This window comes from Artibeus jamaicensis, unplaced genomic scaffold, assembly GCF_021234435.1.
Source record: "Artibeus jamaicensis isolate MK-2021 breed Jamaican fruit bat unplaced genomic scaffold, CSHL_Jam_final contig_601, whole genome shotgun sequence".
Lineage (NCBI taxonomy): Eukaryota > Metazoa > Chordata > Mammalia > Chiroptera > Phyllostomidae > Artibeus > Artibeus jamaicensis.
The window spans coordinates 587,197-613,147 of NW_026521902.1; the positions used below are offsets into that span (position 1 = coordinate 587,197).

Here is a 25,951-nt window from a genome sequence, read left to right on the forward strand (position 1 = left end):
CTTTTGTCTACAGCCTCACCAACACTTGTTGTTTGTTGCTTTATTAATGACAGCCATTCTGATAGGTGTGAGGTGATAACATTGTGGTTTTAATCTATATTTTTCTGATTATCAGTGACACTGAACATCTTTTTATAGGTTCTCTGGCCATCTGTGAGTCCTCTTTGGAGGTTTGTCTATTCAGGTCCTTTACTGATTTCTTAAAATTGGATTGTTTGGTATTTAGTTAATGAGTTGTATGAATTCTTCATAAATGTTGGATATTAACCCTTTATTGAGTGTCTCATTGGTGAATGTCTTTTTCCATCCAGTAGGTTGTCTTTTAATTTTGTTGATAGTTTCCTTTGCTGTGTATAAATGTTTTAGTTTGATGTTAGTCCCATTTGTTTATTTTTTCTTTTGTTTCCCTTGTCCAAGGAGATATATCAGAAAAAATATTGCTAAGAGAAATGTCAGAGGCTTTATTGCCTGTGTTTTTTTCTAAGAGCTTAAAGGTTTCAAGTCATACATTTAAGTCTTTAATTCATTTTGAGTTTATTCTTCTATATGATGTAACAAAGTGGGTAGTCTGGTTTCAATTTTTGCGTGTATCTTCAATTTTCCCAATACCATTTATTGAATAGACTTTGTTACCCCATTGTATGTTCTTGCTTCCTTTGTCATATATTAATTGACCATATAGGTGTAGGTTGATTTCTGGGGTCTCTGTTCTGTTCCATTGATTTATATGTCTGTTCTTATGCCAATACCAGGCTGTTTTGATTACTGTGGAATTGTATTAGAGTTATGCTATCAGGTAGCATAATACCTCTAAGTTTGTTCTTCTTCCTCCAGATTGTTGTGGCTATTAAGGCTAATTTTTGTTTCCATATAAATTTTTGGATCATTTAGTTTTGTGAAAAACATCATTGGTTTTTTTATAGGAATTGCACTGAATCTATAGATTGCTTTTAATTGTGTTAGTTCACCCTATTCACAAGTTGATATATGCTTCCATTTATTTGTATTTTCAATTTTTTGCAAGGGTTGTAATTTTCCAAGTACAGGTCTTTTACCTCCTTGGTTACATTTATCCTTAGGGTTTTGTTTTTTTTAATGTATTTGGGATTTTTTTTTTTAGTTTGCACAATACATTTTCAATTTGAGGGAGGAGTTTCCTGTAGATATGCAGATTCTTTGAAGCTGCTTTTGCAAGGCCTGACTCACAGCACCAGGGAGGGGGTGACTGCTAGAAATCAGGAGCTTCAAATGCCATCTCCCAGACCAGGGCGGAGGACACACAGACCTGACAAGACTGGGCAGGCCGGGCAGGCTGCTTGGTGGCTATTTCCCTTGAGAACCATTGGAGCGACTTTGCCTTTAATGAGGAAATTCGGAGGCAGCAGATTCTTGGGTGGAGGGAGGGGAGAAAGATATGGGTTATTTGGGAGCTTCTTTGAAGGTTACTGAGAAGTCACTTTTTTTTTAATTGAGGAGCTGTGTGAAGGGGAATCGTCATGAAATTTTAAATAGTTGACAACATTTCATAGAATATCATAAATTCTTAGAAGTGAAGGAGATCTGAAAGGTCATCTAGTCCCACCAACTTTCCCACCAGAAAAGGGAATGGGAGCGTACCCCTCCTGGGCTTATGACCCCACAGTGACTCCTCTTTGTATGCAGGGTAAAACAGCAGCTCCGCAGCAAGCCTGCCACTCATGCCAGGACCAGACCTGCCTGTGAGTCCCCTTCCATGCCATGCCCCAGCGACAGGAAACAGTGTGTCAACCTGGGACACACCAGGTGCTCTCGCAGCCCAGGCCTGCACCCCAGTGAACAGGTCTCCATGGGCACCCCTGTTTCTCATCTGGCTTCTCCTGTTCCCATCTCTGGAACTCAGCTCAGAGAGCCCTCTCTCAGCAAGCCTTCAGATGCTCCATTTACATGCCCCTTGTGCCTGCCTCTACTAGAGCATTCTCCTAGGCATCACTTCCAAGGCTGGGGGTTCCTTGAGCACAGACCCAGCACCCCCTGCTGTAGGGGGCGGGGGCTCCACATGAGCCTGGAGAAAGGGTGAGCAATGACTGTGGGGCTGGGGCCTGGAGCATGCAGGGTGCACACTGGGCCAGCTTTTCTGGCTCAAACAATCTCACATTCAGCAGGACTCATGTGAGCCCTGGGAACCTAGGACTTGTTATGAGAGTTCTCTAAAGCTACAGGTCCCCAATTTGTCCAAAGGAGATTTCCCACAACAAGCTTCCCCACTGACAAGTGGAATTTGAAAGTTCAAGTGGGAGTCCCTTCACATCACCAATTCATTTCTTCCTTAACACTTTCCTTCCTTTTTCTGAGAGCAGTGCCCCTCTGGTTAATTAAAAGTCTGTGATGTAGCTCCTCCTGTGAGAGTGTCTGCGCACCTGGCCATCCCAGGGTGACAGCTAAGGGCCAGATGAGCTGACTCTGGAAGAGTGTCATCTGAGGGCTTTCTCTCCTCCTGCCTCCCTTGACCACATACATATATCTGGTTCATCTAAAGCACCAGGTCTTCCTGCTCATCAGCTGCTACGGACAATTCGCTGACTATAGAAGCTTATTCTCACATTAGCCTACAAACAAATGATAGCTACTTGCATTTTCAGTGGAGGGCTGATTTACACAAAGGAGCAGGGGTTCTAAGTGCTGTTTTTTAAACATATTTCTTGTAATATGTCCAACGCAACCTGCCTGAGCTTAGCTTGGAGAAGTTTGCCAGTTCTTAGTGACTCCTTTTCATGCCTCTTCAGCCTGCTCATGCCTGGGAGAGCTGGAACAGGCTGAGCTACTAATTTAGTCTCCTGTAGTAGCCTTCACCAGGCAGTTCTGATAAGATGTGGACAAGGTCACAGGCCAGAGGTATGGGGAGAGGAAAATCCAGGGAGGTGAGAGGGGCTATGCGCAGAGGCAGGCACTGTGGGGACATGGAAAGACTTGGGGCCAAGGACCAGCTCTCACAGCTCTTAACATTCTGTTCCTCAATTGCTTCCTCAGTAAAAATGGGATAGTTGTCAGAATATCTGCTTATGTGCACCATAAAATTATTGTGAGAAGACAATGAAATTCTGTTTATAGATGTACTTGAGGATTCTGCTCTGTTATCCAACTTGTAGTGGTGTCATGCCTCATGGACATGTCTGCTTATATATTTCTGTCTTTATATGTAGTATGCCTGGAGCCTGTGAGTTCAGGGCAGAGAGAAACAAACAGCGGGGCTGAGCCGTCTGCTCTCAGTGCTCCTGCTACAGGCCTACAGAGACTGGCCCATGATAGGCATGCCTGCTGGACATCAGCTCTGCCAGCCAGTCCCTCTGTGCTTCCAGGCAGTGGGCTCCCAGGGCCCTCCCTGACCTCCATTGTCCTCCAGTCCTCACCTCTGCCCCTCTTCCACTCCAGAGCATGGCAGTCACCAGTTTTACTCTGCAACAGTTCCGGGTGGATGTGAAGTTGAGAACCAGTAGGCATGGCTGCTCCTGAGACAGTCTACAGCCCACCTAGGGCCTGCCTGACATGGCATTGCTCAGACGAGGGTGCTGATACCCTGAAACTAAAAACTTCCTGGTTTGCTAGAGCACAGTGAAGCTTGCCACATCCTGACTCCTACCTGCAAGCCTGCAGGCACCTAGGGGCAGCGGAGGGCCATTCTCAGCTCTTTCTGAAAGCACAGCCATGCATGTCGTCTGGCCTTTTAGCATTCCACTGACCTGAGGGACATGTGTCCAACCCTATAAAGCCCAGAGGCTTCATTAGGACCTTTGGTTACATTGGCATCTGCTGCTCAGAGCCTGACTGCATCATTAGTACAACTGCTTTCTCAAGATACTCCCTACCTGGTGAGTGTAACAAATGAAGCCAGGCACTCTCTGTGCCCCAGCCGCGTACTCCTCATTGACAATAGTTATCCAGTAAGAGGAGGATTGCTAAGCAGCCCTGAAGTCTCTGGTAAAGTGTCCACAGCAGCCCATGGGCAACAGCATCTATCCTTTGGGAGGTGAGGGAGCGATGTGCAGCTGAGTCTTCTATACTTAGACCTGCCGTGCACCCACCCACCAGCTTGATTACTCCCACAAAATGTTCAGAAGAGAACATTTTGACCAAAATGAGATTTTGACCATGAGATTTTTGACCAAACAGGAAAAAAAAAAGAGGGAGTTGAGATAGGTAAAATAAACTATTAAAATCAGTAATTCTGTCCAAAAAGAAAGGTGATCTGAGCATCTTCACTGCTCTACTCAGGGAACTTGAACTGAAAGCCTGAGCTCACTGGAGGGCCTCTGACTGAAGTCCCTGAGGGCATCGTCTGGGGGCCACAGGTTTGGTCAGAGCTGCCTGGGGAGAACAGAGCTCTGGGGCTGCTGCTGGAGGTCCTGGAGACAGCCACTGCAGATGAGTTCTCCTCGGCAAGGGGTGTGGTGAAGGTTAGACCCAATTCCACTTCCCATCCTGGAGGCTGGTATTCAGAATGGAAGTCCGGACATGTCTTGACAAAAGCTAAACATTCATGCACACTGTGCAATTGATCCTCCTTATGTGTGGATTCCATATTTGAAAATTCATCTACTGGACTTCCGCCAAGATGGAGGTTTAGGTGAATGTGCCGTGCCTCCTCACACAACCAAGTTTAGGGACAACTAAATATTAGCATCAGAAAACACAACCAGAACACGGAAAACTGAACTTTTCGAAAGTCCGCTAACAACAAATTCTTCGGCCCGACCGGTAAGGGGCGAAACCGGCGTCGGGTGAGGAGTTACAAAGGAGGGCTCGATCGACCCGGGCGCGGAATCCAGACGCGCGAATCCAATCGCACGGGTTCCAAACCCAGGATTGGACCTAGTGAGCGACCGAGCGGCCCACCGGGTGAGCGACTACGGAGGACACAGTGGGGAGGCGGTGGCAGCGAGTTGACTGTGGTTGCCTGGTTGCACGCAGGTGAGGGAGTGAGCGGTTGGACCGGTGGCGGCGGCGGCGGCGGCGGCACCGGCGCCATTTCCCGCTCTGACCACGCCCCCACATACAGCGTCACAACCCAGCGACCTGGGAATCCAAGGCGCTGCTCCTCCCACTTAAAGGGCCAGAACAGACCAAAAATGTTGCAGGGAGACCTCAAAGCCCCAGAGATAAATCTAAGTGACGAAGAAATAGCAAATCTCTCAGACGCACAGTTTAAAACACTGGTCATCAGCTTCCTCACAAATCTGGTGGATTATAGCCACAAATTAGAGAAACATATGAAGGCTAAATTAAGGGAAATGAATGGAATTCCACAGGAAACCCATAGAGATGAAAAAAAAACTGGGACTCAAATCAATGGAGTGGACCAGAAGGAAGAAGAAAAAAATCATCAAACAGAAAGGAATGAAGAAATAAGAATTCAGAAAAATGAGGAGAAGCTTAGGAACCTCCAGGACATCTATAAACGCTCCAATATCCGAATTATAGGGGTACCAGAAGGGGGAAAGACACAACCACCAGTGGAAAAACTATTTGAACAAATAATAAAAGAAAATTTCCCCAATCTGGCAAAGGAAATAGACTTCCAAGAAATCCAAGAAGCCCAGAGAGTACCAAAAAAGTTGGACTCAAGAAGAAACACACCAAGGCATATCATAATTACATTAGCCAAAATTAAAATGAAGGAAAGAATCCTGGAAGCAGCAAGAGGTAAGGGGACAATCACCTACAAAGGAGTCCCCATCAGGCTGTCAGCAGATTTCTCAAAAGAGACCTTACAGGCAAGAAGGGGCTGGAAAGAAATATTCCAAGTCATGAAATCTAAAGACCTACAACCAAGATTGCTCTACCCAGCAAAACTTTCATTTAGAACGGAAGGACAGATAAGGTGCTTCTCAGATAAGATCAAATTCAAGGAGTTCATCATCACCAAGCCCTTATTATATGAAATGTTAAAGGGACTTATCTAAGAAAAAGAAGTTAAAGAAACATGAACAGTGAAAGGACAACAAACTCACAGTTATTAACAACCACACCTAAAACGAAAGCAAACTAAAAGGACAGCTAGATCAGGAGTGGAAACATAGAAATGAAGATCTCAAGGAGGGTTAGCAACAGGGGAGTGGGAGGAGGAGACGGGGGGAGAAGGTACAGAAAACAAGTAGCATAGACAGTAGATAGAAAATAGATGGGGGGGGGGCAAGAATAGTATGGGAAATATAGAACCTAAAGGACTTGAGACACATGGACATAAACTAAAGGGGGGTAATGGTGGGGTTGGGGGGGCAGGGTGGAGGGGAATAAAGGGGGGAATAGAACAACTGTAACAGCATAATCAATTCAAAAAAATAAATAAATTTATAAAAAAAAAAAGAAAATTCATCTACTCACTAATATCTCTGTGTAACTCCAAATCAGTACTGTGGCACTTTCTTAGACTTGCACAGAGCAGGGAGAAATTTGAGTTGGCAGAAGGCATGTTCCAGCCAAGGTGAAACAAAGGAATGTTCTGCTTTCTTGTCTCAACTTTCATTCTGTCAACAAGTTTCTTTTTCGTGATGTATTTAGTGTCATGTCTTTTGCATTATTTTTTATTTTTTGCTTTCTCTTGATGATTTTGCTGTTTGAAATGACCCCCAAACTTAGAGCTGAAGTTCTGGCTAGTGCTTATAAGTGTGAGAGAGCTGTGCTATGCCTTACAGAAAAAATATAGCTGTTAGGAAAGCAGCATTCAGGCATGAGCTATAGTGCTGGTGTTCAATATTAATGAATCATCAACACTGTGCACTGAATAAGGTGTCTGTAGACAGAAGCACATTAAACGAGGTTATATTTTGATTGGTTGATGAAAGTGTTGTGGCCAGGGCTCCATAGGAATCGACCCCTGTTTTCCCCCTAGAAGCAAAGGCTCAATGTTTCCTAATTAAGTGTTTGTGGCGACATTCTAGAATAGAACTACTGTGAGTAATGACAATCAGCCATAGTGAGTCTCAGCTAGGGGAGCCAAGACCAAAAATCAGCAAATGCAGGAGTAGCTGAAGTTTTCCCATAGTGGTCTTTTCTCTCTGTATTCACTACCCTATATCCTATTCTCATTTTCTCACAAAGCCCAAGGACCTCATCTGACCTCAATGCCCTAGCCTTTCTTTTGGTTCCTCTGAGGTCAGAGTAGAATCTAAATTCTACACTCTCAGGACTGAAAAGAATAATAAAGATAATCTAGGCAAGTGTTCTGCTTGAATGCTTGCATGCTTGCATGTTTATCAGTGCTTGTTCATGAAGTTCTTGAATGCCTCCAGTGTCGGGGAACTCACTGCCTATAGGGATGCTATATTCCATCTTGGGAGCCTGTCATTGTTGGAAGTTTTTCTATCTATTGGGCAGAATTCTTTCCTTCTTAAGCTTCTTGCTTTTGGTCCTCAGTCCTGTTTCTCAAGTCCATGTATCTTTTCCATTCTTCCCATGACTGCCTTTACCTTTTTTTTTTTCTGTAATGTAATTTCAATCTCTTTATCTTCCTGGTCAATATCCTTGGAACACACTCCAGTTTGTTGGTGCTCCACTTAAAGAGTAGTACCTGGAGCAATGTGCAGAATTTAAGATATGGTCTGAGCAGAAGAGCACCCTCTTCTTTTGCATGGAAGCTATCATACCTTTGTAAATGTGTGTGTGAAGTTGAGAAAACTATGAAGTGTTAACACTTTTAGATTTACTTCTGCATTAAACCAACACATTGTCAGCTCCAAGAGCAGGCACTAGTGGAAGAAAGGTAGGCACTGGCCACAGGGCTCAGAGACAGCTGTTTCTTGGCAGGCGCATCTCTCCAGTGGGTGGCCACTGGCTTCAATTCCACGTGTACATAGCCATGCTTTCAGTGCCTCCTTACCTGCCCCTACAGGCACCTGTCTGAGGTCCCTTTATGTTGCTCCTTTCAGACCCATTTTTCTCAGTCTTGGCCCTAAAACACTTTGAAAACTATGCCATATTATACATATACCCAGCATTTTCAGGAATTTATCTTTGAGCTGGGAGGGGTTAGACTGTATCTTTTTTTTTTATAGGTAATATAACCGAAGACTAAAATGAAGTGCCTTTCCGAAAGCAATTTCATAATCAATTCAGCAGGTATTTGTGGAGCACCCATTATAGGCCTGGCACTGTTCTGAGAGCCCGAGACCCACAGGAAATTTGTCAATGCCATCACTAAATAAGCACAACGCCTTTCTTGGCACTGGGGCTGTGATGGGGAGCAAGGCAGTCTCCTCACTATTGGAATGTATTGTCCGGTGTGGGAGATGGGCTTGAAACAATTACCTGAGAAATTATTTGACTATGGGTCTGATGAATGCTGCAGCTGGGAAATTCTAGGGACTGTTGTTGTTCATGAGTCCCTGTGATAGGGGACTTCACTGAAGCAGAGAGGTTGGGAAGGTAACATTCTGGGTGATGCTTGATGGATGACTGAGCTTCCTCAGTTGAAGGGGAGCCTGAGGAGTCTGCTCTGGGACTCAGAGACCAGACCTGGTTGATGGTGGAGCCAGGCCCAGAAGCTGGCACTCCCGATGTTTCTGTTTTTCTGCTGTAACCCACTGTCCCTCTCCTCAAGATTTAATTGAATATCCTCTTCTGAATACTAAGTCAATCAAGGCAAGGAAAAGCAAAGGCTGACTTCAGAAATAGGGACTCTAAAGCAGGGTCACTTAACAGCAAATGCTCATGATTAAACAATCACAATTTGAATGTTTACTAAGTGTTTAACTACATGCCCATAGTCCAGTAAAATTACTATCTTGGGGGCAGTATACAGAGTGGACCTGCCTGTGTTTGAAGCTGCATTAACTATGGATCTTTGGGCAAGAAAACTAATCTTTCCAAACCTCAGTTTTCTAATCTATAAACAAGGGATGAAAGCAATGCCTCCTTGTAGTGTGGTTGGGAAGATTAAATGAGATAACAAATGTAAGGCATTTAGTCCAGTATCTGACACATATATACATGTTCAAAAGTATTAGCCTGTATTATTTTCTTATAGTTCTTCAGTTACAACACTAAAAGTATGGAACTAGGTGTTGTTGATGCCAAAATGTATATTTATTGAACATCAGTATGTTCAAGGTGCTCTGCTAGGGACTCATTATAGAGTAGTAAACAAGTAAGGTATTCACACCCTTATGTCAGGCACTTTCATACTTTTTGAGCATTACTTGCATTTAGGTTACAATCCAAGACACACATAAATACCAACCTATGTGTAACTGAACCCAAATCTTATGAACAGTAGTTACCCTGCTATGTGTACTGCACTCTGATCTATTTTTAGCATGTATTTTATTTTTAAAATGCAGATCTTGACCCACTGAACTGATTTTATAACCCACTAATGGGTTGCAATCACACTTGAACAAAGCATTGTCTTAGACCAACTGAGCTGAAGGCTTAACAAGTCCAGGTAGAATTCATTTGATGAAGAGTCTCCCCAGCTGCTCCCTGGGCTTGCTTCTGATCTCTCACCTTTGGCATTTGCCAAAGTCTTTATCCTTTGATCCATAATTTTCTGCCTGTAAGCACAAATTTTGACTAAGAGAATAAGGTCTTTAACCAACATCAGCAATCCCTTTGTTCCTCAAATCACCCTCCCAGGCATTGAGTTGGGCCATTACTCATGACCCAATCTCTCACATAAACTGAACTTTATGATTGGAGATACTGGATTTGAATTCAATAAACATTTTATTCCATCCTGCCAGGAGTGATCATCATGGAGGCTTATATTATAAGCACTTTTAGCTAGTTTTGTATCAAGGTTTAACACTGATACTGTACAGAAGGGGTGTCAAACTCATTTTCTCACCAGCCTTGCAGTTGCGTTCAAAGGGCCGAATGTAACTTAAGGACTGTGTAAACGTAACTACTCCTAACAATTAACCAAGAGCTTGGCACTGCTGCTGAGTAGAAACAAGGTGCTGGGCCAGATAAAACAGGGCGAAGGCCTGGATTCAGCCCAAGGGCCTTGCCACCAGTGCTGTAGAGACTCTGAAACCGTAACCCAGTTTTAATTCATTCCTGCAGCCTCTAACCATAGTGTTTTATTGCATAATTGTCAAAATCAGTTCTGTGTACTCAAGGAGACACTAATGTTTTATCTGCATCTTTCCTAATGAGAACTTGAACTTCAAACTTGAATCTGAGGTTAAAAAAATGTGTCATTTGTTATTGTTTGTCCAACTAGATATGGTCTTTAGAGAACAAGGGTCTGGAATGAAAAGAACTTGCCTTCACACGTTGTCACATCTGTGAGTGTCTTAGATCATCCCAATAAGGGAAAGGAGGCCTACCCTTGCCTCATAGGCAGTAAAATTGACTGTTCAAGGCCACACAAGTGGCAGGGCGGAACTTGAAGCCAAATCTCCTGACCTCTGGCCAGCTGCAGTCCCACCAGACAGACTATAGTACTGTTGTCTAACATTCTCATGGCTGATGGTGGCTCATCAAAAGTCATCATGCACATTGTGTCCTATATAGGCCGTGTATGCAAAATGGCCCCAAATGCTGAAGGAGCCAGAGGCCAAAGAAAGTGATAGATAAGTCCAGCTTATCAGCCTAAAGAATTTAACAGGAAAAGTACTTACAGAAAGCAGTCTGGATCGCCTCACTTTCTACAACCCCCCTCCCCAGACTCTATTTTACAGTTAGAAGTAGTGAGAATGCGTGGGTGATCAAAAGGATCAGGTATCAGGGGACTCTGGAGCCAAAATGAAGTAAGAGAAGCATTATGGGGGCTTGCCCTGAGAGAAGATTAATAGGAGCCTTGTGATCAGCCCAGAGCTCTGTGTACACCTTCCTGCACCCCCCTAGGGGAAGGGGAGGGGTCAAGGTTCTGGTTTCACTTAAATGTCTTGTATGTGGATTAGCTTTAAGATGGAGTCACTTAATGTTTTTCACACACATTATTTCAGTTGACTATCAACAGCAAGATAGTCTCCTTTATCTCCATTTTACAGATGAGAAAGATTCAGAGAGGTTAAGTGACTCACCCAAGGTCACACAGCTTATGCTTGGTAGAGGAGCAAAGGAAACCTGGGACTTCTGGTGTCCCTGCAGCGTCCCTTGTCCTGAGCTCATAAGCTACCACTCTGAGCCTTGGCAAGGATCACTCTTGGAGGAACTTTTAGCTGACTCCCTTCAGGGCTATGTTCTCCAATAGATGAGTCCATTGTGATCAGAGAGGTGTGTGGGAAGGTCTGGATGGGGACAAGCCTGAACCTGCCCTAAACTCAGCTAGATGATATAGCAGGAAATAGAACTTGAGTTCAAATCCATCTTCAACAGTGATCCTCAGCAGGTTGTTTAACACCTCTGAGTCTGAATTTCATTCATTCATTCATTCGTCAATCAGCAAAAACTTTTCTGAAGTGCCTACATTTCTCAGGTAAGAAAAATAACAGGGTTGTTAGGTGCAGAATCAGGGAAACTTATGCAATCAAACCAGTATGCGTGAACAGTATGCAAAGGTGAACAAAAAGTGTTTGCAGCCCTGGCTGGTGTGGCTCAGTGGATTGAGCGCCAGACTCTCAACCAAAGGGTCACAGGTTTAATTCCCAATCAGGGCACATGACTGGGTTACAGGCCAGGTCCCCAGCATGGGGTGTGCAAGAGGCAACCACACATTGATGTTTCTCTCCCACTCTTTCTCCTTCCCTTCCCCTCTCTGTAAAAAATAAATACAATCTTTTTTTTTTTTTAAAGTTTAAAAAAGTGCTTGCAAACTTTGCTCTGGAGAAGGACTTAGCTGGCCTTGGAGTTATGTGGCTTTTGTAGAAGAAGGTGGATCCTGGCAGGGCCAAGTGCACAGAACAATCATCTAACTATACAAAAATATGAAGCATCACTGAACTGTGTGCACAGTCACAGATGCAGGCAAGGATGTGAGGAAATCCTCAGGGTTTAAAACTGAATTCCTTTTTATCTACTTGGGAGAGAACAAGGTGGCCAAATGACAAACACAGGAGATTCTAGGGGGTGAGACTGCTGTGAGAGAGAGGCATGCAGGCTGCTCTGGGCAGGACTCCAGTCTGTGGCTGCAGTCGAGGGCCTTTCCCCAGCAGAAGAATAAGTAAGACCTCGAGTGAGTCATGGTATCATCAATAAATGTGAGCTTGAGATCAGTGTATTGAAGGCAAGATTGTGTTTCTGGATGAAGTTTGGCTTTGGGAGATAAAGGAAATCCTTCCCTGAGGGAGTCATTTTTAAACTAAGGCTTGAAGGATTAACAGATAAAAACTAGATTAGGGTTTGGAAAACTTCCATAAAGGTCCAGAGAGTAAATAGACTTATTGGCTCTACTGTTGCAGATGAACACAGTCACAGACAATGTGTGAATGAATGGGCACGGCTGGTTCCAAGAAAATAGTATTTCCTAAAATAGTCCAACTGTAAATTAGCTGAAAAGGGCTGGATGTGGTGGGTGAGGGTCTGCAGCAAGGAGTGCTCCAGACAGTGAATGGCATACAAACCCAAAGACCTTGCCTGACAGTGCAGATAAAGCTGGGGAAAATAGCGTGAGATGAACATGGAGAGTAGGCAGAGGGCAGGCCTCTCACTCAGGATCTAGTATGTTGTTTTAGGGATTTGGGTCTCTATCCTTAAACCAAAATGGGAAAGAATTGAAAGGTTCTAAGCAGGGGCTAATGTGATCATAGTTGAGATTTTAGAGAGGACTACCTACTGTTGTATGGGGAACAGAACAGAGATGCCCAGGGTGGGTTCTAGTCCAGTGGAAGTTAACTAGGAACTTGGGCTAAGGTGGTGGCTGGCCAGGGTAAAGGTGAGACTCAGGGACATGGACTTTCTCAGGGTCATGCAGTCCTGTTGCCACAGTGCCGGATGCTAATATGGTCTCCAGACTCCAGGGTACTCACTACCAACTTTTTCAGGAAGTAGCAGAGTACCCCTGAGGACATGGCCCGTGGATGGACATTTCCCCAGGTGTGTTGCTTATGCTGATCCAGGGCCACATGGCAGACCCAGTTCAGGTCTCTGCCACCCATTCACTTGTGTAGTAGTCACCTTTCTAAAGGCCTGTGGGAAGTCCATGTCCACATCACGCACCCATTCCTTAGAGCCCCTCAGCCCCAACAAGTCTCACCTGTCCTCTTGTTGCAGCAGTCCTTTCAAGCTGGGTGCCTAGGTTGCTGACCCAGAGCCTTACACATAACTACTGGAAGGGCAAGGGCCACTAGAGACAGCTACTCTGACAGCAGTAAGTAACGACAGCTCACAAAAAGAAAGGCACTATGAAAAGTAGGCAGATTAACTTATAAAAGCACAGAAATGATGGCAAGTGGGTTGCTCCACATATCAGTAACCCCTAATCCACATTATATGTATTATAGCTCAGTATAATAGTGGCTTCATAATGATGCACTGTATATTAAGGTAAAGAGGACTGCAGAAATTACAATTTCCATACAAAGAATTTTTTGAAATAATGCTTTCAAATAAATAATTAAAACTCCAAAATTTTAGTGCTTAAAGGAGCAAGATTATTACTGATTTATGTGGAGTTTCTATCCTTTGAGTGTGTTGGATAAGTGATACTTTCTGTGCATGGGCAAATACATTTCATATCAGTTGTATTTATCTAAATTTTGCCGTTTGACTAAGCACCGCTATCTTCAGAGGTTTCTTCTAAGAGCATTAGAATCAGTAGTGAAGAGGAGTACACATTTGCTTCAAATATTGTGATCCCAATTAAGCAGCACATTGGCCTTATTTGAGTCCTTTATTTTCCTTTTATCAGCTCGTTTACTAGGATAAATTATTAACTTATGTGGGCCTCACTGTCCTCACAAATAACATGGAAAGGCAAAGAGGTTTGTGTGTCTAACTTCCAGTCCCAGCCCAGAGCCTGTGTAAACATGTTGGGTGCAGTGGTGTGCTGGAGCCTGCTCACCAGGGAGCAGAGCCCACTCACTGTGCAGGGAGGGCAAAACAGGTTGACAGTTGTTCATATGGAAAATAATACAATTAATAAATAATAATACAAGAAAAAAATGGGTTTTGTGTACTCGTGACTGCAAACCTACTTTTGCTCCACCCTATACACTTCTGTTCCCAACTCTGTTCAGTTACATCAGGTTGGGAACTTGAAATCAGTTTCCAGGGAAATGTTTACACCACAGAAATTGACAAATGCTACAGATCAGGGTTGTTTTATCTGGAGAGCCACCTTTTATATTTTTTAATGTTTTAAAATTATATTTTCTTGAGTATGCTATTACAGTGGTCATAATTTTCTCCCTTTGCCCTCCTCCACCCAGAACCCCCCACTCCCTTAGGCAATTCCCCCACCATTGTTCATGTCCTTGGGTCATGTGTATAAGTTCTTTGGCTACTGCATTTCCTACTCTGTACTTTACATCCCCGTGACTATTCTGTAACCACCTATTTGTACTTCTTAATTCCCTCACCTCTTCACCCATTCTCCCACACCCTGCTCTCATCCCACAACCATCAAAATGCTCTCATATCCATGATTCTGTCTCTGTTTTTCTTCTTTGCTTAGTTTGTTTTTTAGATTCAGTTGTTAATAATTGTGAGTTTGTTGTAATTTTAATGTTCATAGTTTTGATCTTTAATATTTCATATAATAATGGTTTGGTGTTGACGAACTTCAGTTTTTTCTTGTCTGGGAAGCTCTTTATCTGCTCTTTAACTCTAAATGATAGCTTTGCTGGGTAGAACAATCTTGGCTGTAGGTCCCTGCTTTTCACGGCTTTGAATATGTGTTGCCAATCCCTTCTAACCTGCAAAGTTTCTTTTGAGAAATCAGTTGACAGTCTTATAGAAACTCCTCTGTAGGTAACTAATTTCTTTTCTCTTGCGGACTTTAAGATTTTCTCTTTATCTTAACCTTTGGCATTTTTAAAAATATGTTTTATCAATTATGCTATTACAGTTGTCCCATTTTTCCCCTTTATTCCCCTCTACCCTGTGCACCCCCTCCCACCCACATTCCCCATACCTTTAGTTTGTGTCCATGGGTCATACATATAAGTTCTTTGGCTTCTCCATTTCCCATACTATTCTTAACCTCCCCCTGTCTATCTTCTACCTACCATTTATGCTACTTATTCTCTGTACCTTTTTCCCCTCTCTCCCCCTCACACTCCCCCTCTGATAACCCTCCGTGTTATCTCCTTTGATCTCCATTTCTGTGATTCTGTTCCTGTTGTAGTCATTTGTTTAGTTTGGTTTTGGTTTTGTTTTAGGTTCAGTTGTTAAGAACTTTGAGTTTGTTGTCATCTTACTGTTCATATTTGTATCTTCTTTTTCTTAGATAAATCCCTTTAACATTTCATATCATAAGGGTTTGGTGATGATGAACTATTTTAACTTGACCTTATCTGGGAAGCACTTCATCTGCCCTTCCATTCTAAATGAAAGATTTGCTGGGTAGAGTCATCTGGGATGTAGGTCCTTGCCTTTCATGACTTGGAATAATTCTTTCCAGCCCCTTCTTGCCTGTAAGGTCTCTTTTGAGAAATCATCTGACAATCTTATGGGAACTCCTTTTGTAGGTAACTGTCTCCTTTTGTCTTTCTGCTTTTAAGATTCTCTCCTTATCTTGGGTGCCGTGGTGTGTTCCTCCTTGGGTCCAACTTCTTTGGGACTCTCTGAGCTTCCTGGATTTCCTGGAAGTCTGTTTCCTTTGCCAGATTGGGGAAGTTCCCATTACTGTTGGTTCCCATATGTTTTCCTTTATTTCACTTAGCATAGCCTTCATCTTTTCATCTAATTTGCAACCATATTCCACCAATTCTGTGAGCATCCTGATCACCAGTGTTTTGAGTTGTGCCTCTGATAGGTTGGCTATCTCTTCATCACTTAGTTGTATTTTTTTTCTGGAGCTTTGATCTGTTCTTTCATTTGGGCCATTTTTTTCCTGTTTGGGAAAACCTTTTATGTATAAGGGGCAAGGCTTTAGGTGTTCACTAGGTTGGGGCAACCCACACTGCTGCATTGTGATGCTGTTTGTGGGGGAGGGGCTCAAGAGGAAACAATGCTGCTTGCTTAGCTCTCCCTGGTTTTCAGTCATTTCCCCCGCCACTCACAAGCAAATTGGGCCCTTCTGGTGCTGATTCCCTGGTGGGTGGGCTTGTGTGCATTCTAAGACCCTGTGGGTCTCTCCAATGAACTCTCCTGTGAAGCTAGGAGTTCCTCCTGCTCAACCCTCTCAGGCCTCAACCCCCACAAGGTGTTTACAATCAGAGGTTTGAGGCTTTATTTCTGTGCTGGAACTCTGGGTTGTGTGGTCTGTCTCACTCCCTAGTTGTTCCTCCCAGTTTATCTGCACATGAATGTGGGACCACCCAGTCTGAAATCTGCCATCTCACCAGGTCTGCCAGCTGTTGCCTTGTCTGCCCCTGTCTACCAGCCACCGCCTTTTGGCAAGTCATCTCCCCGCCCAGCTGCCTGCCCATTTCTGCCCCTTCTACCAGTCTGGATAAATATTTCTTCTTTAATTCCTTGGTTGTTGGACTTCCATAGAATTCAATTTTCTGTCAGTTCTGGTTGTTTTTTATTTCCAAACTTCTTGTTGTCCTTTTTTTGGTTGTGCGAGGAGGCACAGTGTGTCTACCTACACCTCCATCTCAGGTGGAAGTCCTAACCTTTGGCATTTTAATTATGATGTGTCTTGGAATGGGCCTCTTTGAATCCATCATAATTGGGACTCTGTGCTTCCTGGACTTACACGTCTATTTCTTTCATCAGATTAGGGGTTTTCTTTCATTTTTTAAAAAAATAACATTTCTAGTTTTTTTTTAAGACTATTCATTTATCTTTAGAGAGGAAGGGAAGGAGAGAAGGAGAGAAATATCAATGTATGGTTGCCTCTCATGAGTCCCCTGCTGGGAACTGGCCTGCAACCCAGGCATGTGCCCTGACTGGGAATCGAACCGCAATCGTGTGATTCACAGGCCTGCGCTCAATCCACTGAGCTACACCAGCCAGCACTCTTTCATTATTTTTTAAAATGGATTTCCAATTTTTTGCTCATTCTCTTCTCCTTCTGGCACCCCGATGATGTAAGTTTTGGACCTCTGAAAGTTGTCCCAGAGGCTGCTTATACCAGCCTCATTTTGGGGGGTTCTTTTTTTCTTCTTGTTGTTCTGATTGGTTGTTTTTTGCTTCCTTATGTTCCCAATCATTGATTTGATTCTCAGTTTCATCCACTGTTTTGTTGTTTCCCTGTTAATTGTTCTGTATCTCAATCAGTGTTCCCTTTATTTCTAACTAGATCTGTTTTATGCTGTTGAGGTCCACATTAAGTTCCTTGATCATCCTTATAACCAGTGTTTTGAACTCTGCATCTGATAGATTGCTTACCTCCATTTTGTTTAACTTTTTTTGTAGTTTTGATCTGTTCTTCATTTGGGCCATGTTTCTTTGTCTCCTTGTTTTGACAGCCTATTTTTGTTTCTATGTATTAGATAAAACTACTTTGACTTTGTATCTTGGTAGCATGGTCAATGTAGTAGGTGTCCTGTAGCGTCCAATGGGTCAGCCTCCCCTGTCACCTATGCTGGGTACTTGAGGTATACCTCTGTGTGGGCTGAATATACCCCCCTCTTAGTTGAGGCTTGGTTGCTATTGGCAGATTGATGGGAGGGATTTACCCAGGTCAGTCAGCTGCAAGGATTGGCTGTGACCACTTATCACCAGCCTTTGCCCTCCGTAGAGGATCAGCTGCACAGGGGCAGGGTGGTGGTGGAGAGCCACCTTTTAAACATTTTCTAGTTCACCACAGGCAGGCAAGCAGTCACTGTTCATCTCTAAGCCCTTGGTTCCCTTTCAGCGTGTTTTATTGTCTGAGTTTTTCTTCTTGCTCTGCTCTAGTTTGTCCTGCATCAGGATCATCTAAAGTACTTGCTGTAACACACTTAGCTGGCCCCTACTCCTAGAGTTTGTGATCTAGTCAGTCTGAAACGAGACCTGAGAATTTGCATTTCTAATGTTGATCTGCTGGTCCAGGATCTGCTGGCCTAATCTGTCTAATAAATCATGTTCTGCAATGCAAAGCCCTCTCTAGGGCACAGAAGAAACCCCACCTTCTCAGAAAATGGTATTAAAAATTAAATTAATGACTGCATACCAAGTTACTAGTGTGTACACCCCCCATCTCATTTAATTTCCTGAAGAACCCTATCAGGTAACAATTAGTATAGATGAGGGAGAGTAAAGTTCAGAGGGATGAAGTAATTTACCCAAAGTCAAATAACTCATGAGAGAGAAAGCAGGTTTAACCCAAGTCCTCCAAATCTGGAGCCATTGCATTCATGATGCAGATTGTACAGTGTTCAAAGGTAAGTAGAGGTTGAAAAATCCAGCCTGTATTCTTCATTCTCAGGTGTACACTGTTATGGCCACATCAGCCTTTTTCTTATGTGCATTAAAGTGCTGTCTAGTCTAGCAGTGATAGTAATCCAAGTCCATACTCTCACCTCCGTTCTCTTCAACTCCTGGAGTCACCTGGATAATGGAGAGAAAAGCAGAGAAGTTGAGAAAGACAGGAAGTTCAGAGAGAGGGCCAAGAGAAGACATTACTTGGTGCATAATCAAGACCACACATGTGGACATGTGTAAGAGACTTATAATATAGCTTTTCTGCAAGAGGTTTTGGGGCCAGGTATCAGTGGGGCGAAGCAAAGGAATTTGACTGGAGGCAGAGCAGCATGTCAGAGACACAGACAGCTGTGTCTCCTGCCCACCCCTGGCATGTGCATGACATGATAGGTGCCCAGTGGGTAGGGCAATTAGCTTGTGCCCCAAGGCTCCTGGCTTTGTTTCTTACTTTCCCTCCCACTGCCTTTCAGCAATTAATTTGCATTGATAATAGCCACCACATAGCTTTGTTGAATCTGATGAGTTTGTCATTTTCTTGGGGGCTAATGGAAGGATAGGTGGGAGGTTCATTTTCTGGTTGGAGCTTAGGGCCTAATTAGTCTCTTTGCTATGTTCTGAAAGGTGGTGGGTGGTTAAATTGCTCAGGCTGTCAGATCTAGTTCTCAGTAAATTATTTTATCCCGGGCTTCTGTGGGTACCTATGTTGTGGCTCAGGTAAGACCAGGTAGTCCAGGGCTTGGGCAGACAATTGGTGAGAACTGGGTCCCCTGGACACAGTGAAGTGGAAAGTGGGCTAGGATGGGGCTGAGATATTGCTGACCATGTCAGTGTGAAATGCACATTTAGGATGATAAATAGGACCCTAAGAAGTTCAGTCCTATCCCAAACATCCAAATGCTGACATCCAGATCAATGGTTCTTCATGTCCTTCTATCCAGATATGGCCCTTCTCACCCTAGGAGACCATCAGGAGCCAATTCTGACCATTTAGAAGACAGGGAATCTGAGGCTCTGTGAGAATAATGATTGCACCTTCATGGAATGTCAAAACCCAGGAGAAAAAAACCTCTGTGTCCAGGTTTTTTGCTGGATGGCTGTTTTATGCTTTCTCTGCTTATCCAGGTCTGTTCACAAGGGCAAGCACATCCATGTCCCCACCCAAGAGAAAGCAAGAGACCAGAAAACATTGGATTTATGAGTCAAACAGCTCTAGGTGCAAACCTGGGCCACACCTACTAACTAGATGAACTTAGACAAGCCATTAAACCTCTATGAACTCAGTTTCCTCATAAATAAAATAAAATATTCTATAGGGTGGGTGGCAGAATTCAGAGATGATTGAACATCTAGCATGAAAGGTGCCTAGTAACTACTGTTAGTCTTTCTCTTTCCCTTGAAAATCTAGCAGCTCATCCTGTTGCTGGTGGAAGTGAGGTCCTTGCAGTGTCATGAAAAAAGCATTTTGTGGGACTTACAAAGGATGATGAAGTCTGGAAATAAGATTTATTTGTGGCTCCAGATGCAAAATCGAAGGAGTGACCCTGGGCTGCCAATGTCCCATTTCCCATTTCCAGCTGTTGCTCCATAGAAGAAGTCCAATTTTGCCTTCATCAAGCCCAGTGCAAAGTCCAGGGTCCAAAAGTTCTGTGTCTTCTGTGTTGTGCCAAAGCTCAGTCCACATCCCTATCTGGATCCAGCTAGTTCAGTCTGTTCTCAGGCCCACATAGTCTGCTTGGGCCACGTGGCTGCTATGGTGAAAATGTGCAAACAGAGAGTGTGTGTTACCAGATAAGAGAGGAAAAGGGGCTTTGTCTTTGTTAGGCTCAAGTTATATTATCTTGGGCTTGGGATGGACCAGGCACTCCCTCAAACTAATCAATCAGCTTCCCCAGTTTTTCTGGACTTTTGCTGGGCCCTTCCCTTAACCAGTCTGTTCCCTAGGTCTTCTGGGGTTGTGTCTCTTATCCAATCTGATCCTTTCCACAGGCTAGACTGGCAGGGTTCCATGGTTGCCATTGTGACTTCTGTTGCACAGTGCTTCACTCCCCTCATGGTCTCAGGGGATGGACCAGTTGCACCCTTGGGAAATTGGAAAGCTGGTTTTTCTCCCTACACAGGGGAGAGAGGAGCACTGATCCTCTTGGCAGGACAATGCTGCAGTCCCCTGGGGTGCCTATGAAGGCTGAAACTTCCTAGAGAAGCAGACTTACACTCCATAGTTTATTTTGTTTAATAATGTCTGATTTCCTTTGCTCTCTCCCTTTATTTATATCTAACTGCCTATACTAACAACCCCTCATCCACCCCACTCCTTTGCCCTGCAGAAAGAGAAGATGGGAGAAGCTTGGCAATAACATGAATTGACTGGTCCCTTTTAGGGATAGTAGACAATTCAGAGAGCCAGAGGAGGGCTTGCCTGCATTTGCCCCGGCCCCACCGACAGCAACATGCTGCCTATATGAAATGGTGGCTTCCCCTTGCTTCCAAGTACCAGTCCTTGAGCAAGGTGCTGGGTGCTAGCGTAAATAGGCCAGCCCAGGCTGGCTAGAGGGAGATAGACATATAAACAAAAACATGCAGTAGAACACTGACGGAGCCAGACAGGGTGGCCATGAAGGCTTGCTTGGGAAGAGTCACCTGAGATCAAAAGCACAGGAGTTCAAGCCTAAGCCTCCCACCTGATGGAACAAGGTGGCCTCAGAAAAGTTAGGTGGTTATTTTATTTGATGTCAGCTTCTTTATCTATAAAATGAGGCTTCCTGTGCATGTATGCATAAGACACTGTAAAGCAGAAGTGCCCATGAGCATGTACAGGACCAATCAGGCCTTGCAGAAGTGGGGAAAGCTACCTACCTTTCTCCAGGTGGCATGCTCAAAGAGGCTTGAAAAGGAGTTTTTGGCCATCTCTCCTTTGCGAGGTATGGCCACCATCTGGCTCCTGCCTAAAACCAGGGGCCTACAACATAGTCTCCAATAAGGGTTCAGGGTGGTCCTAGCCTGGCCCTCCCCTCTTTGAGCTCCAAGCTGTGACATCAGAGAGATGGTTCTCACTCACTAACCACTGACCCCTTGGGGTGGAGGTGGAGGCCAAGGGTGAGACATGTCTTTACTGATGTGGTAGCTTCCACAAGAGGAACCCAGAGTGCAGCTCTGGAGACTAGAGCCACTTGGCACCCATGGAACTTGTAAGAGTTTCCAGGAAAGCTGCTGTTAGTGCCTGGGAATGCCTGGCAAAGCAGATGTGTTCATTTCATTGGATTTCCACCCAGCTGCCAGCTGTCTCTCCTAGCTGCCCAGATCAAACACTCAACATTAGAAATGATTTGCCAGAGGCTCCAGCTAGTAGAAATACATTGGTCACACACACACATTTATAAGGAGGGTTCCACTGGGGGTGAAAAACATCTAAAATCCCAGTGCTATTGAGTTTAGGTCTTGGTGACTTTCAAGATTAGAGAACTAAGTTGTGGATTTTTTTTCATAGGAGTTAAGACAATAAGTGAAGGAAACATGTTCAGAGAGGTTCAATAACTTTTCTTGAGATCACACAGTCAAGATCCATGATTCTGGGTCTGGCCTGAATAACATAATATCAAAGTGACACATCCATGCTCTCATGTTCTCTGAAAAGAAGACAGGGTAGACACTGCCATCTTTATTATAGGCAGAGAAACTGAGACTCAGGAAGAGTTAAGTAACTGGCCTGCATTCTCACAGCTAGCAAGTAAATCAACAGGACTAGAACCTGGGCTGCCCTTCTTCTGGTTCATTCATTCATTGACCCATTCAGGAAACATTTATTAAATGCCTAATATATGCTAGTTCTCTCCAGTACATTTTTCCGATTCTTATTTAGATAATCAGAATTGTTAAAGGCAGGATGAAGCAAAAGAGCTTTGAGGCTCATTTCTGCCTCAAGATACTGTGAATCCACATGTTCCATTCCCTTTTGTGCCAGAGAACTTCCCTGAACTCTATACCATTTCTGATTTATTTTTCCATTTTTTCTTCTGCTTATCCTAAGTCTTTACCCCTTTCTTCCCTTGCTCTCATAGGTCTCTTCACCCTGCTCTGACCCCCCCAATCCCATGTAACAGTACCTCTGCCCCAGGTTAGCCCCTTTGCTTCATAGGCCGTATTTCTCTTTGCTTCTATGGCTTACATGCAGCCCAGGGGACTGGCCTCTCAGCTCCTTCCAACCCTGAAGACCTGCAGGACCTCAGCAACCCAGTTCCACAGCCTCCTCCTTCCCCACTTTCTTCCCAATCCTTTCTCCTTGGTCTCCTCAGATTGGCCAGTGGCATGTGACAGATGGCCTCAGCATGGACCGCCACCTCTACTCCTCCAACATGTCCAACAACCTCTTCAACACCACCCTGGTTGTCACCACCATTCTGGTAAGCAGGGTGCCCTTCAAGACTCCCAGCTGCAGCTCCCAGGCTGCCTCTTCCAACTCTAGGTTACTCATGGGCTTCCCCGTGAACAGAGGATGGGAGCTCTAATCACAGCACCAAGACCAACTTATGGAAGTGTAATTAAACTCAAGTTGCTATTTCATATGGAAATGACATTTGATGAGTTACAAAGCAGCTGGGGGAGAAGGATGGGGTGGGGAGATGGCAGTTTGTGAATGCTTCTTCCAGGCAGTTGGGGAAGCTGTGCCTGGTTAAGGGAAGGGGGCCTATGACACAAGGTGAGAGAAGTCCTCCAGGACGGCCCCCTTCTCTCTTGTCACAGCCTACCTTGCTGGGTGCCTATAGTGTACAAAATGCCCCCTTGCAGTGCATCTGAGGTCCAGTGGATTTTCATGGCCTCTTTCTTTATTTTCAGCTGGTGAAGAAAACATTCTCAATTTATAGGGCCAGGAGCCATCTTTATTTTCTACCCAGTTTTCTTCAACGATTACCAAGCCCTTCTCCCCAGATACCAGGCACTATGCTCATTCCTGAAGGCACAAAGATGAGTAAGACTCAGTCTCTAGCCTCAGAGAAGTTATAATTTAGTAGATGGCATTAGTCAGGTTCATTCATGGCCAAGGTATTCTTCTTCATCCCCGAAGGCCTCGTGTCTTAAAAGATTTGTCAGTTAAATCAAATGCATGTATTATGCAATAATTAGTTTATTCCTCTTCCCAACCCTACCCCTTTAACTAATCAAAAGTGTATTTCCCTGCCTGACACAGTATCTTATCAGCAGCAGATAACCACTGTTGCAGTACTGATATAATTCCGGCCCAAAGCAGAGACTTGATGTCTTAGTTAGCCTGCTTAGCCTTATCATTGCTAAATGTGCAAGGTCTGCAAATGTGTTGGTTTCTTTTAGGATTTTTGAACTTATAGAAAGAGCTCAGGAACCTGCATCACTAACTTTGTGAACTCTTGGGGCCCAGACCCTGGACTAGAATTGTTGATGTTCTGTAAGCAGAGTGGGATAGGAACCAGGAAGGACGTATGCACCTGGCCCCTAGGGATTGAAGGGGAGAGGGCTCCCATCCCATTGGAGATGTCAGCAAAGCATTCAGAAAAGGGACATGGAAGATGGGCTTCAAAGGTAGGAAAAACTGAATCAAGGAGAGTATGGTCAGCAGTCAGGAGACGCTGAGAAGTACAGGTTTTCCTAGGAAATGAGCGTCAGCAGAGAGAGGTGAGCTATAAGGCCAGCATAATTGTGTGACACTTGCTGGGGTGTTGCCATCCCAGGGATGGACACCTGCAGCCAAGCCCTATCCCTGAGTCCACATCTGTGCTTTTCACTGAGTGCTTAATTTCTGGAAGAGTCAGTCTGGGCTTCACTTACATTCTACCTGGGTTCAGGTACACCAAGTAAGACAGGAAGATGGTTGTGCAGAACCCTGGCTGTAGGAACAGGAGTCCTTAGAAATGGCATCAGAGGAGGAGATGGGATCCCAAGGACAGAAGGGATGGGAAAGCAGAGGGGGCACAGAGGAACTCTTGAGTTGAGGCAGGGTGCTTTCCTCAGCATGAGTGAAAAGCAGGGAGATTTGCCTCATGTCATTGACATGACAGTGGACTTGATCATGAATCATAACCTTTAACTTGGAGCTTCCTCACTCTGATACATAACCTTCTACCTTCCCCTCTCCCACTGTAGCACACTCATAAAATTGCTCTCCCCTTGCCCCCCTCATAACCTCTAAGCTGCCTGGGTCTCTATATTTTTGACCCAGGAGTCCCTTCTGGCTGGATCTCAGCAAACCAGCACTTCAGCACTTCCCTCTCCCAGCTTCTAAAATTGTTTGCACCCGATGCTCAGAACCTTGTCTCATGCCTGTCCTCAAGTCCAGTTGTCCTCGCAATCCCTGCTCTCAATAACTGATCTGTGTTCTGCCTCCTGACTTCCCTTGAGCCTCAGCAGTGCCTGTGCTCATCTCTCACTCACTCCTTATCACCCCCTAAGCAGTTTTATCAGTTTCATACATCCAGACTTCAAGCCCACCTGCTTCCCACACAGCTCTGAGGGCTGGCATGCTCTCATCTTTGGTCTCCTCACCTCTTCTCTCTATCCACATCCATGCTCCCCACCTTACTCCAGGCTCACTTCCCAGGCTCATGCTCACCTTGACCCTGTCTTCTTCCACCAGATCCTGCAACCCTGTAGCACTAACCAACACATATCTTTCTTCTTCAGTCTCTCCTTTTTGAAGGATTCCTTTCTTTCTACCTACAAATATACTCTGGTCCCTCTCATCCCAAGATGCTATAACCACCCCCTTATCCACATCCCATTGCCCTTTCAGCTACCCACCAATTTAGGGAATCATGAATCATGGGTTTGGTGGGCCCTTGGGCATCCTCCAACCCTGTTCTTTGCTAATTGCAAACTGAATCTCAGAGAGTGATGTGACTTATAGCAGTTGGTGGAAAGATGGTCTGCCCACCTTCTTCTACCTCCTAACTTCTTAAAACACTGCTCCAATCTCACCCATGCGCATCTCATTCGCTCCCCAATTCTTGCAGAGTTCGGCCACCCCCACTGACTTTTCCATGAAGGGTTGCCAGTGACAGAGGACCCAGATGCCCTGTCTGCCTTTTTGAAAGTTCTTCCTTCTTGACTTCCAGGACCTCATTTTCCTGATTTCCAGCTTCTCTGGTTGCTCTGCTTTGTCGTCTTCTATGGCTGCTCTTCATTTTTCCTAAGATCAGGGTTTCCTGAGAGACCCTAATTGGGGTCTCTTCTTATCCTTCTAGTCCTTCCTCAGTTCTTTCCCTCAATGGCTTCAGTATTCTGGACCTGCAGTAATTACCTCCATACAGAAGCCTTCAGCCTCTGCCCCCAGTCCTTCTCTCACTCAAACATTTCTTCCTGGGTAACCTACCAACACTCAAATTCAACACAACGCAAAGCTTTTTCCCTTCCAAACCACCCATGGCAGTGAGACGCCACCCTCAGTTCTGTCTCTGGCTCCAGGACTCTGAGGACCCCTACCCTCTGTGCCCCACACCCAAGCTGTCATCAAGCTGGACCCTTTCTGTGTCCTTCCAGCACTCTGTAATCCAACCTGAATCAAACTGTGGCTTAGGACCCAATATCTCAAATCAGGAGAGGTCTGTTCTTACTC

General features: G+C 44.6%; 1 protein-coding gene across 5 annotated transcripts in view; it reads left to right on the forward strand.

The window, feature by feature from the left end:
- Nucleotides 1–25,951, forward strand: part of GRIK4 (glutamate ionotropic receptor kainate type subunit 4) — a 478,818-nt gene that overhangs the window by 392,470 nt on the left and 60,397 nt on the right. For all 5 annotated transcript variants that reach the window (XM_053670672.1, XM_053670675.1, XM_053670674.1 and 2 more), the window contains one exon: nucleotides 22,662–22,769. In XM_053670672.1, the coding sequence (XP_053526647.1) occupies nucleotides 22,662–22,769 (108 nt within the window). The remainder of the gene's footprint in view (nucleotides 1–22,661; nucleotides 22,770–25,951) is intronic.